Source organism: Piliocolobus tephrosceles, chromosome 21 (genome assembly GCF_002776525.5).
Source record: "Piliocolobus tephrosceles isolate RC106 chromosome 21, ASM277652v3, whole genome shotgun sequence".
Lineage (NCBI taxonomy): Eukaryota > Metazoa > Chordata > Mammalia > Primates > Cercopithecidae > Piliocolobus > Piliocolobus tephrosceles.
This window is the reverse complement of record NC_045454.1, coordinates 48511577-48524327: the sequence shown is the minus strand read 5'-3', so window position 1 is coordinate 48524327 and position 12751 is coordinate 48511577. Positions and strand designations below refer to the sequence as shown.

Here is a 12751-nt window from a genome sequence, read left to right as displayed (position 1 = left end):
TTTTAGTAGAGACGGGGTTTCACTGTGTTAGCCAGGATGGTCTCGATCTGCTGACCTCATGATCCGCCCGCCTCGGCCTCCCAAAGTGCTGAGATTACAGGTGTGAGCCACTGCACCTCTATTTTTTTTTTTTTTTTTTTTTATGTGGATTCTCCCTCTGTCACCCAGTCTAGAGTGCAGTGGAGCGATCTCAGCTCACTGTAACCTCTGCCTCCCGGGTTCTCGTGATTCTCCTGCCTCAGTCTCCCAAGTAGCTGAGACTACAGGCGCCTGCCACCACAGCTGGCTAATTTTTATATTTTTTCTTTTATTTTTGAAATGGAGTTTCGTTCTTGTCCCCAGGCTGGAATGCAGTGGCGTGATCTCAGCTCACTGCAACCTCTGCCTCCTGGGTTCAGGTGATTCTCTTGCCTCAGTCTCCCCAGTAGCTGGAATTACAAGGCACACACCACCACGCCTGGCTCGTTTTTGTATTTTTAGTAGAGACGGGGTTTCACCACGTTGGCCAGGCTGGTCTCGAACTCCTGACTTCAGGTGATCCACCCGCCTCAGCCTCCCAATGTGCTGGGATGACAGGTATGAGCCACTATGCCCGGCCTTTGGATAAACTCCATCTTAATGCAATATTTCAAAAAGGCAAAATGGGTGCAAAAAAAAGTGCACGATGAACTAAGTATGGAAATGTTAAAGAAAGGCAGGATTGGCTGGGTGCAGTGGCTCATGCCTGTAATCCCAGCACTTTGGGCGACCAAGGTGGGAGGATTGTTTGAGCCCAGGAGTTGAAGACCAGCCTGGGCAACATGGGGAAACTCCATCTCTATCAAAAATACAAGAATTAGCTGGGAATGATGGTGCGCACCTGTGGTCCAGCGACTCAGGAGGCTGAGGAGGGAGGATCGCTTGAGCCCAGCAGTTAGAGGCTGCAGTGAGCCATGATCGCACTACTGCACCCCAGCCTGGGTGACAGGGCAAGACCCTGCCTCTAAAAAAGGAAAAAAAGAAAAAAAAAAAGAAACTCTCCTAAATCCTAAGCCTGGCCATGGTGGGAGCCCCTCCCCCCAGCCTCTCCCTGCCCCTTGGCAAATCCCTCGAAATCCCCACGGGTTTCTTGGCATTTTTCAGCAAACAGAGGGGAGGTGGGAGTGGGGATCCCCGAGCCTGTCCAGCCTGCTCCTGGGGGTTTCCTTGTTTCTGGGCATCCTGATCACTGGGATATCTGTGGTGGCAGCTGCTTCCCCAGGCCTGCACTCCTGTGTCTCTCTGTCTCTCTTCTCCATGTCTCTCTCTTTTTTTTCTTTTTTTGAGACGGAGTTTCGTTCTTGTTGCCCAGGCTGGAGTGCAATGGCGCGATCTCGGCTCACTGCAACCTCCACCTCCCGGGTTCAAGCGATTCTCCTGCCTCGGCCTCCAGGATAGCTGGGATTACAGGCACGTGCTACCACGCCCATCTAATTTTTATATTTTTAGTAGAGACAGGGTTTCACATGTTGGTCAGGCTGGTCTGGAACTCCTGACCTCAGGTGATCCACCCATCTTGGCCTCCCAAAGTGCTGGGATTACAGGCATGAGCCACTGTGCCCAACCTCCCTGCATGTGTCTGTCTCTATCTCTTGGTCTCCATCTCTGCCTCTCTTGCCGTTTTGTCTCTCTGTCTCCCTGTACCTCTGTGTCTTTCTCCTCTCTTATCTCTTTCTCTCTGTGTCTCTTTTGCTCTGTCTCTCTCATCTCCCCATCTCCCATCTCTCTGACTCTTTCTATCTCTGTCTTCTTTTTCTTTGACACAGAGTCTCACTCTGTCTCCCAGGCTGGAGTGCAGTGGCGCAACCTCAGCTCACTGCAACCTCCGCCTCCCAGGTTCAAGCGATTCTTCTGCCTTCGCATCCCAAGTAGCTGGGATTAGAGGTGTGCACAACCACGCCCGGCTAATTTTTGTATTTTTAGTAGAGACGAGGTTTCACCATATTGGCCAGGCTGGTCTCAAACTTCTGACCTTGTGATCCGCCCACCTCAGCCTCCCAAAGTGCTGGGATTAGAGGCGTGAGCCACCGCACCCGGCCCTCTGTCTTCTCTTATCTCTCCCTCTCTGTGTCTCTCATCTCCCCGTATCTCTATTTCTGTCTTCCTCTCTTGTTTCTGTCTCTCTTTTGTCTTTCTCTGTCTCTGTCATCTCCCCATCAGTCTATCTTTTTTGTTGTTGTTTTTGAGACGGAGTCTTGCTGTGTCACCCAGGCCAGAGTGCAGTGGTGTAATCTTGGTTCACGGCAACCTCTGCCTCCCAGGTTCAAGTGATTCTCCTTCCTCAGCCTCCAGAGTAGCTGAGATGACAGGCACCTGACACCACGCCCAGCTAATTTTTGTATTTTTAGTAGAGACAGGGTTTCACCATGTTGGTCAGGCTGGTCTCGAACTCCCAACCTCAGGTGATCCATCCGCCTCAGCCTCCCAAGGTGCTGGGATTTCAGCCGTGAGCCACTGGACACCACCATCTTTCTATCTCTGTCTATCCTGCTCTCTCATCTCTCTCTGTCTCTGACTCTTCCCATCTCTGTCTCTCTTTCTCTGTCTTCCTCTCTTATCTCTGTCTCTCATCTGTCTGTCTTCCTCACTGATCTCTCCCTGTGTCCTCCTCTGTCTGCTCTCTGTGTGTCTTTCTGTTTCCATCATCTCCCTGTCTCTCTCTCTCTGTCTCTGTCATCTCCCTGTCTCTGTGTCCTCCTCTTCTCATCTATGTCTCTGCCTCTCTCATCTGTGTCTCTGTGTCTCTGTCTTTGGCATCCCCCTGTCTCTCTCTGTCTCTGTCTCTGTCATCTCCCTGCCTGTCTATCCCTCTACCTCTGTGTCCTCCCCCTCTCGTCTGTCTCTCTGCCTCTCTCATCTGTGTCTCTCTCTGTGTCTCTCTCTGTCTCTGTCTGTCATCTCCCTGTCTCTGTGTCCTCCTCTTCTCATCTGTCTCTCTCTGCCTCTCTCATCCGTGTCTCTCTCTGTCTGTGTCTCTGTCATCTCCCTGTCTCTCTATCCCTCTACCTCTGTGTCCTCCTTTCGTCTCTCTGTGCCTCTCTCATCTGTCTCTCTCTGTGTCTGTCTCTGTCATCTCCCCGTCCCTCTATCTCAGTGTCCTCCTCCTATCTTCTCTGTGTCTCTGCCTCTCTCTCCAGTGTCTGCCTCTGTCTCCGTCCATGTCCCCGAGCCCCTGCCTGCCTGCCTGGGGTTTCCCCGACTTCAGGGCAGCGGAAGGAAGGCCAGCAGGACATGCTGTGCTGGGAAAAGCCAGCAGGTCTCCACTTCTCCCTTTCACAGCCTCCTCCCCCTGCCCCCACCCTCGGGGCCTTCCGCGCAGGGGTGGCCTGCACTCCCCAGGGGGCTGGGGCTCCTCCGCACCCTAATTCACCTCCCTCGGAGCCCGGCCAGTGAGTCAGACCTGAAGGAAGTCGAAGGGGGGCCTTGACCCTGGGCTGGGCTTTCCCCTGGGCAGGTCCCAAGTCCTCACCACCTCCCCTCTCAAGTCTCCCATGACGTTCCCACCCCTGCTCCTGAGAGCAGAGCTGGCCGCAGCCATGACCTCGCAGCTTCTCCTGGCCCTTGTCCTCTGGCCTGGCTGCCTGCCCTGCAGTGGAAGGAAAGGTATGTGGGGTCGCTGAGGGGGCTGGGGGACCCAGGCAGACGGACGTGACGCACAGACTGGCCTCGGATCATGTCTGAGGTGGGAACTCACGCGCCTCCTGTGTGCCCACTGGTGGGATGGGGTTACCCTCCCATTGTACAGATGGAGGAACTGAGGCACAGAGAGGCAGTGCCATGTTAGGGGTAGAAGGATGTCACCTTGTGGGTGACAGGGACTGGCAGTCACAGCTTAGAGGTATCCATAGAGCTGCACAGACATAAGTACGAATTCAAGTCACAGTCATTCATTTTGTTTCTTCTGGTGTCTGTTTTTTGAGACGGAGTCTCTGTCGCCCAGGCTGGAGTGCAGTGGCACCATCTCGGCTCACTGCAACCTCCACCTCCTGGGTTCAAGCGAGATTCTCCTCCCTCAGTCTCTCGAGTAGCTGGGACTACGGACGCCTGCCACCACACCCAGCTACTTTCTGTATGTTTAGTAGAGATGGGGTTTTACCATGTTGGCCAGGCTGGTCTCCAACTCCTGACCTCGGGTGATCCACCCTCCTCGGGCTCCCAAAGTGCTGGGATTACAGATGTGAGCCACCGCACCCGGCCGACATTCATTTTGCACTGAAGAACTTTTCCATGTCCTTGAAGACAAAATGGTTACAGCAGGGCATGGTGGCTCATGCCTGTAATTCCAGCACTTTGGGAGGCCAAGGCATGAGGATCACGTGAGGCCAGGAATTCGAGACCAGCCTGGGCAACATAGTGAGACCGGCCCCCACCCATCTGTACAAAAAATTTAAAAATTAGCTAGATGTGGTGGCACGTGCTTGTAGTCCCAGCTACTTGGGAGGCTGAGGTGGGAGGATCGTTTGAGCCCAGGAATCGGAGACTGCAGTGAGCTATGATTGTGCCGCTGCCCTCCAGCCTGGGTGACAGAGTGCAATACCTTGTCTCAAAATAATAATAATAATAATAATAATATAATAATAATAATAATAATTTATAGGCTGGGTTTGGTGGTTCACACCTGTAATCCCGGCACTTTGGGAGAGCAAGGCAGGTGCATCACCTGAGGTCAGGAGTTTGAGACCAGCCTGGCCAACATGGTGAAACTCCATCTCTACTAAAAATACAAAAATTAGCCTAGCATGGCAGTACATACCTGTAATCCCAGCACTTTGGAAGGCCGAGACGGGTGGATCACGAGGTCAGGAGATCGAGACCATCCTGGCTAATACGGTGAAACCCCGTCTCTACTAAAAAATACAAAAGACTAGCCGGGCGAGGTGGCGGGCGCCTGTAGTCCCAGCTACTCGGGAGGCTGAGGCAGGAGAATGGCGTGAACCCGGGAGGCGGAGCTTGCAGTGAGCCGAGATCCGGCCACTGCACTCCAGCCTGGGCGACACAGTGAGACTCTGTCTCAAAAAAAAAAAAAAAAAAAAAATTACAAAAGAGAGAACTTAGTAAAACCTCTCCCTCTTACCCAAGTTCCTCTCTGTAGATGCTTAAACCTCAGCTTCCCTATCTGGAAAATGGGCTAATAGTTCTCACTTCGATGCACTGCAGTGGGGATAAAAGATGACAGATGCCTTTCGTCCATGTACCTATTTATTCCACAAGCCTTTATTAGGCACCTACCATGTGCCTGGCACTGGCTGGCAACGTGGCAGGAGCCCAGCGCACAGGAGGGCTGTGACAATCTGGGGGCAAACCAGAAGCTCACTCTTTCTGTCTTCCTGCAGGGCCCCCAGCAGCTCTGACACTGCCCCGGGTGCAATGCCGAGCCCCTCGGTACCCGATCGCTGTGGATTGCTCCTGGACCCTGCCGCCTTCTCCAAACTGCACCAGCCCCGTGTCCTTCATTGCCACGTACAGGTCGGAGAGCCTGGAAGGGGGCCTCGGGGACACTGCACTTCCTGGAGAGCCCTGGGGTCAGGAAAACTGGAGACCCAGACATCCCGAACCCCAGGCCGACGGAATTCTAGGGCAGCCCTGCCAAATCGAAATATACTTTCAGGGCCAGGCACTGTGGTGCATGCCTGTAATCCCAGCGCTTTGGGAGGCTGAGGAGGGCGGATTGCTTGACGTCAGGTGTTTCGAACCAGCTTGGGCAACATAGTGAGACACTGTCTGTATGAAAAATTTAAAAAATTGGTCAGGTGCAGTGGCTCATGCCTGTAATCCCAGCTACTCCAGAGGCTGAGGCAGGAGAATTGCTTGAACTCAGGAGGTGGAGGTTGCAGTGAGCTGAGATGGCGCCATTGCACTCCAGCCTGGGCAACAGAGCGAGACTCCATCTCAAAAAAAATAAAATAAAATACTTCCTGGGTTGGGCACCGTGGCACATGCCTATAATCCCACCACTTTGGGAGGCTGGTATGGGAGGATCACTGGAGGTCAGGAGTTTGAGGCCAGCTTGGACAAAATAGTGAGATCCTGTCTCTACAAACAATTTTTAAAATTAGCTGGGCATGGTGGCTCATGCCTGTAATCCCAGAACTTTGGGAGGCCGAGGTGGGTGGATCACGAGGTCAGGAGATCGAGACCATCCTGGCTAACACGGTGAAACCCTGTCTCTACTAAAAATACAAAAAATTAGCCGGGCGTGGTGGCGGGCGCCTGTGGTCCCAGCTACTTGGGTGGCTAGGGCAGGCAGGACAATCACTTGACACAGGAGGTGGAGGTTGCAGTGAGCCAAGATGGTGCCACTGCACTCCAGCCTAGTGACAGAATGAGACTCCGTCTCAAAAATAAAAAAGAAAAGAAAAGGAAAAGAAAAAAATTAGCTGGGCATGTTGGTACCTGCCTGTAGTCCCAGCTACTTGAGAGGCTGAGGTGGGAGGATCACTTGAGTCCAGGAGTTTGAGATCAGCCTGGGCAACATAGCAATATCCTGTCTATATTTAAAATCAAAAAAATTAGCTGGTTGTAGTGGCACACATCTGTAGTCCCAGTTACTTGGGAGGCCAAGGTGGGAGGCTCACTTGAGCCCAGAAGTTAGAGACCAGCCTGGGCAACATACTGAGACACCTGTCTGTAGTAAAAAATGTAAAAATTAGCCAGGAGTGGTGATGCAGCACCTGTAGTCCCAACCGATCTGGAGACTGAGACAGGGAAGATCCCTTGAGTCAGGAGTTCAAGGCTATAATGAGCTAGGATCCTGCCACTGCACTCCAGCCTGGGAGCCAGAGGGAGACCCTGTCATGAATGAATGCATGAATGAACAGATGAATGAATGGATGAATGAATGACTGAATGGATGGATGGATGAATGAATGGATGGATGGATGAATGAATGAATGGACGGATGACTGAATGAATGAGTGGATGAATGAATGAATGGATGGATGAATGAAGGAATGGATGGATGAATGAAGGAATGGTTGAATGAACGGATGAATGAATGAATGAGTGGATGAATGAATGAATGAACAGATGGATGAATGAATGAATGCTGACATCCCAGAAACCTTTAGAATCCAGGACCGTAGTATCTAGCTTGGGTTGTAATCCCCGACCTGAGCCATCAGGGGCACTGTGATGTTGGGGCCCATGCCCCGCTCCCGGGAGGGTGGCACGGCCACCACCAGGACCCCACCCCGGGATGCCCCCTCCTGTTCCTGCCTGTCCTTGGGGTCCCGGGTCAGGCCCCGCAGCAGGAGGTGCTGAGGCCACAGGCGCTCTCCGAGACGCTCAGCGAGTCCCACCCTGTGCAGGTTCGGCACGGCTGCCCGGGGCCACAGCTGGCCCTGCCTGCAGCAGACGCCAGCGTCCACCAGCTGCACCATCGCGGATGTCCGGCTGTTCTCCATGGCGCCCTACGTGCTCAATGTCACTGCCGTCCACCCCTGGGGCTCCAGCAGCAGCTTCGTGCCTTTCATAGCGGAGCACATCAGTGAGTGCGGGCGGCAGTGGGGGTGGGGGCGGGGCTGCCATCTCCTTCCAGCTCCCCCTAGCCCACCTCACCTCCCACCCGTCCTCCAGCCCTGTGGCTGCACTGTCACACTTCAGCAAAAATCTGACTCCTTTTTCCCCTCCTCTACCAGTACGTGGAGCACCCCCATCATTGACAGCCCAGTCCCCTCCATCCTGAGCCCTGGCCCCACAGTCTGTCCTTCCCAGAGCAGCCACCAGAGGGCGCCTGAGAGCACCTGAGTCAGGGCCTGTCCCTCTGCCTAGAGTCCTCCATGGCTCCCACCCACCTTGGGGTCAAAGCCCAAGTCCTTCCTAGTGCCCACCAAACCCTGGACAACCTGCCCTGTCTCCTCCATGCCCTCCCCTCCTCCCTGTCTCCCCCTTGCTCACTCTGCTCTAGCCACATGGGCTTTCTCGATGTTCCAACATGCCAGGAATGGTTCTGCCCCAGGGCCTCTGCATGGGCGGTGTCCTCTACCTGGAGCACCTTCCCCAAAATGTCCCCATGACTTACTCCCTCACCTCCTTCGGGTCTCTGTACATACATTGCCTCCTCAGTGAGGCCTCTCCTGAGTAGATTATTAAAAATTGCAAGCCCTGGCTAGGCCCAGGGGCTCACACTTGTAATCCCAGCACTTTGGGAGGCCGAGGCAGGCAGATCACCTGAGGTCGTTTGAGACCAGTCCTGGCCAATATGGTGAAACCCTGCCTTTACTAACAATATAAGAATTAGCTGGGCGTGGTGGCAGGTGCCTATAATCCCAGCTACTCAGGGGGCTGAGGCACGAGAATCACTTGAACCCAGGAGGCGGAGCTTGCAGTGAGCTGAGATCGTGCCACTGCACTCCAGTCTGGGCGAGAGAGCGAGACTCCATCTCAAAAAACAACACAAAACAAAAAATGTGGCCACTGCCATTCTTGCATTCCCCAGCTTTCTCCTCTGTTCTGTGTGACTACGGATTTCTTATTTCCCGCCTTCCCTCTGATGGATTATGAGTTCCATGAGGACAGGGGTACGTCAGTTAAGGTCACCGCTATGTCCCCTCTGTGGCAGCCCCAGGCACGCAGTTTCTCAATATTTATTGGTTGAGTCAGGCATGGTGGCTTACAGCTACTCGGGAGGCTGAGGCAGGAGAATCGCCTGAACCTGGGAGCCAGAGGTTGCACTGAGCTGAGATCGTGCCACTGTACTCCAGCCTGGGTGACAGAGTGAGACTCCGTTTCAAAAACAAAAAACAAACAAACCAAATATATATATATAATATGTTGGTTGGTTGAATGAATGAGTGAATGAATGACTGGACTTCCTGTCCCCTGACCCTGCTCCTTGCTTGTCCGTCAGTCAAGCCCGACCCTCCAGAAGGCGTGCGCCTAAGCCCCCTCGCTGAGCGCCAGCTCCAGGTGCAGTGGGAGCCTCCCAGGTCCTGGCCCTTCCCGGAGATCTTCTCACTCAAGTACTGGATCCGTTACAAGCGTCAGGGAGCTGCCCGCTTCCACCAGGTGAGGAGGATGAGGCGACGCTGGGAAGGGCGGTGCCCGGCAGAGGGAATGGCGTCTACCGAGACCAGCAGGTGTGCTGGGCTCTCACAGAGAGCTTGGGATTCCAGGTGCATTAAATAAGAGCAGTCCAGGCCAGGCGCGGTGGCTCACGCCTGTAATCCCAGCACTTTGGGAGGCCAAGATGGGTGGATCACGAGGTCAGGAGATCGAGACCATCCTGGCTAACACAGTAAAACCCCTGTCTCTCCTAAAAAAAAATACAAAAAACTAGCCGGGCGAGGTGGCGGGCGCCTGTAGTCCCAGCTACTCAGGAGGCTGAGGCAGGAGAATGGCGTGAACCTGGGAGGCGGAGCTTGCAGTGAGCTGAGATCCGGCCACTGCACTCCAGCCTGGGCGACAGAGCGAGACTCCGTCTCAAAAACAAAAAAAGAGCAGTCCGGCAATCTGATTCCTGGGCCTCTGACTAAACGGATGGAAAGCAGGGACTCGCACAAGCAGTTGCACATCTGCTTTTGTTGTTGTTGTTGTTGTTATTGTTTTGAGACAGAGTCTCGCTCTGTTGCCCAGGCAGTGGCACAATCTCGGCTCACTGCAAACTCCGCCTCCCAGGTTCAAGTGATGCTCCTGCCTCAGCCTCCGCAGTAGCTGGGATTACAGGCACGTGCCACCACGCCCGGCTAACTTTTGTATTTTTAGTAGAGATGGAGTTTCACCATGTTGGCCAGGCTGGTCTCAAACTTCTGATCTCAGGTGATCTGCCTGCCTGGGCCTCCCGAAGTGCTGGGACTACAGGTGTGAGGACTTCATCTGGCCAATTAACCATTTTAAAGTGAACAATTCTGGCCAGGCAGGGTGGCTCACACCTGTAATCCCAGCACTTTGAGAGGCCAAGGTGGGAAGACTACTTGAGTTCAGGAGTTGGAGACCAGCCTGGGCAACATAGTGAGACTCCCATCTCTACAAAAAATTTAAACATTACTTGGGTGTGGTGACACACACCTGTGCCCCCAGTTACTCAGGAGGCTGAGGTGGGAGGATCACTTGGGCCTGGAAGATTGAGGCTGCAGTGAACCGCGTTGGCACTACCGCCTTCCAGCCTGGGCGACAGAGACAGACTCTACCAACTTAAATAAATTAAATTAAATAAAAAGCATGGTTAGGCTGGGTGCGGTGGCTCATGCCTAGAATCCCAGCACTTTAGGAGGCCAAGGCAAGCAGATCACTGGAGGTCAAGTGAAACCCCGTCTGTATTAAAAATACAAAAGTTGGCCGGGCGCGGTGGCTCAAGCCTGTAATCCCAGCACTTTGGGAGGCCGAGACGGGCGGATCACGAGGTCAGGAGATCGAGACCATCCTGGTTAATATGGTGAAACCCCGTCTCTACTAAAAAATACAAAAATCTAGCCGGGCGAGGTGGCAGGCGCCTGTAGTCCCAGCTACTCCGGAGGCTGAGGCAGGAGAATGGCTAAACCCGGGAGGCGGAGCTTGCAGTGATCCGGCCACTACACTCCAGCCCCGGGAACAGAGCGAGACTCCATCTCAAAAAAAAAAAAAAAAAAAAAAATACAAAAGTTGGCCAGGCGTGGTGGCTCGTGCCTGTAATCACAGCACTTTGGGAGGCCGAGGTGGGCAGATCATGAGGTCAGGAGATTGAAACCATCCTGGCTAACACGGTGAAACCCCATCTCTACTAAAAATATGAAAAATTAGCCAGGCGTGGTGGCGGGCGCCTGGAGTCCCAGCTACTCCGGAGGCTGAGGCAAGAGAATGGCGTGAACCTGGGAGGCAGAGGTTGCAGTGATCCGAGATCGCGCCACTGCACTCCAGCCTGGGCAGCAGAGCAAGACTCTGTCTCAAAAAAGAGGGCCGGGCGCGGTAGCTTATGCCTGTAATCCCAGTACTTTGGGAGGCTGAGGCAGGTGGATCATGAGGTCAGGAATTTGAGACCTGCCTGACCAACATGGTGAAATCCCACCTTTACTCTAAAAATACAAAAATTAGCCGGGTGTGGTGGTGGGCACCTGTAATCCTAGCTACTCAGGGGGCTGAGGCGGGAGAATCACTTGAACCCGGGAGGCAGAGCTTGCAGTAAACTGAGATTGCGCCACTGTTCTCCAGCCTGGGTGACAGAGCGAGACTGTCTCAAAACAAACAAAAATTAGCCAGGCATGGCGGCGGGCGCCTGTAATCCCAGCTACCTGGGAGGCTGACGTGAGAGGACTGCTGGAGCCCGGAGGCAGAGGTTGCAGTAAGCCAAGATTGCCCCACTGCACTCCAGCCTGGGCGACAGAGTGAGACTCTGTCTCAAAACAAAACAAAAAGCATGGTTAATATAGTGGGACCAGAGGTAAAGGGAGGTTTGGGGTCCTATCCCAGAGGTCCTGGTTGAGTCCCAAGGAGGAGAAAGAAGAGGATTCTAGGGATCGGGGTGTCCTAACGAACAAAGACCCTCATGGGTGAGACATCCGCAGGGACTAGTGTGGTCCAGGAAGGATTCGTGAGAGAGGTGGCTCTGGGGGCCAAACAGACAGAGTTCGGGATTGGGAGGAACCCGTGATGCTGTTTGGGGTGGGGCCGCACAGCTGGGGCCAGCGTCCTGGATTGGAGCCTGCAGCGGGCAGGGAGGACTGCGGGCCCCGTGGTGTGGTTCAGTGTGCACAGTGGCCCCTCTCCATCTTCTCATTCTAGTGACCTGACGCTCTCTCTTCCCTCAGGTGGGGCCCATTGAAGCCACCTCCTTCATCCTCAGGGCTGTGCGGCCCCGAGCCAGGTACTACGTCCAAGTGGCGGCTCAGGACCTCACAGACTACGGGGAACTGAGTGACTGGAGTCTCCCCGCCACTACCCTGATGAGCCCGGGCAAGTACTGAGGGCTTCCGCTGCCTCCAGACGGGACCTGGATCCTCGCCACCCTAAGCCCCGGGACACGTGTTGGAGGGCGGATGGGCTCTGCTCAGGCTGGGCTGGAGTCCTTGCTTTGCTGCTGCTCAGCTGCTGGGCAACCTCAGATGACCAGCTTTTCCCTTTGAGCCTCAGTTTCTCTAGCTGAGAAATGGAGATGTACTGCTCTCTCCTTTACCACGGTGCGGGGCTTACTGAACCGTCACTGTGAGATATTTTTTATTGTTTAATTAGAGAAGAATTGTTGTTGGGCTGGGTGCCGTGGATCGCACCTGTAATCCCAGTTATTGGGAAGCCAAGGTGGGAGCGTGGCTTGAGGTAGGAGCTCAACACCAGCCCGGGCCACACAGTGAGACCCCATCTCTAACAAATTAATATAAAATAAATTAGCCAGGTGTGATGTGGCACACCCACAGTCCCAACTACTTGGGAGGCTGAGGTGGGAGGATCGTTTGAGTCCAGGAGGTTAAGGCTGCAGTGAGCTGTGATCACACCATTGCCTTCAGGCCTGGGCAACAGAGCAAGACCCTGTTTAAAATAAAAAAAAAAATCAGCCGGGCGCAGTGGCTCACGCCTGTAATCCCAGCACTTTGGGAGGCCGAGGCGGGTGGATCACCTGAGGTCGGGAGTTCGAGACCAGCCTGACCAACATGGAGAAACCCCGTCTCTACTAAAAAAAAAAATACAAAAAAAATTAGCTGGGCCTGGTGGCACATGCCTGTAATCCCAGCTACTAGGGAGGCTGAGGCAGGAGAATTGCTTGAACCTGGGAGGCGGAGGTTGCGGTGAGCCGAGATCGTGCCATTGCACTCCAGCCTGGGCAACA

The 12751-nt window shown here is 54.0% G+C and overlaps 1 protein-coding gene across 1 annotated transcript; it reads left to right on the top strand.

Moving 5' to 3' along the window:
* The first annotated feature begins 3505 nt into the window (after positions 1–3505).
* EBI3 (Epstein-Barr virus induced 3) lies at positions 3506–12325 on the top strand. Its single transcript, XM_023185672.2, has 5 exons — positions 3506–3621; positions 5352–5484; positions 7326–7504; positions 8867–9024; positions 11739–12325. The coding sequence occupies exons 1-5, from the start codon at positions 3510–3512 to the stop codon at positions 11892–11894; spliced, it is 738 nt and encodes a 245-aa protein (XP_023041440.2). The 5' UTR covers positions 3506–3509; the 3' UTR covers positions 11895–12325.
* Positions 12326–12751: the final 426 nt, after the last annotated feature.

Bases quoted from the DNA above. Each gene is read 5' to 3' on its own strand.
- EBI3 (XM_023185672.2), top strand. From the start codon at position 3,510: ATGACGTTCCCACCCCTGCTCCTGAGAGCAGAGCTGGCCGCAGCCATG. The intron at 3,622-5,351 runs GTATGTGGGGTC...GTCTTCCTGCAG, and splicing joins GCCCTGCAGTGGAAGGAAAG to GGCCCCCAGCAGCTCTGACA. The intron at 7,505-8,866 runs GTGAGTGCGGGC...CTTGTCCGTCAG, and splicing joins TTTCATAGCGGAGCACATCA to TCAAGCCCGACCCTCCAGAA.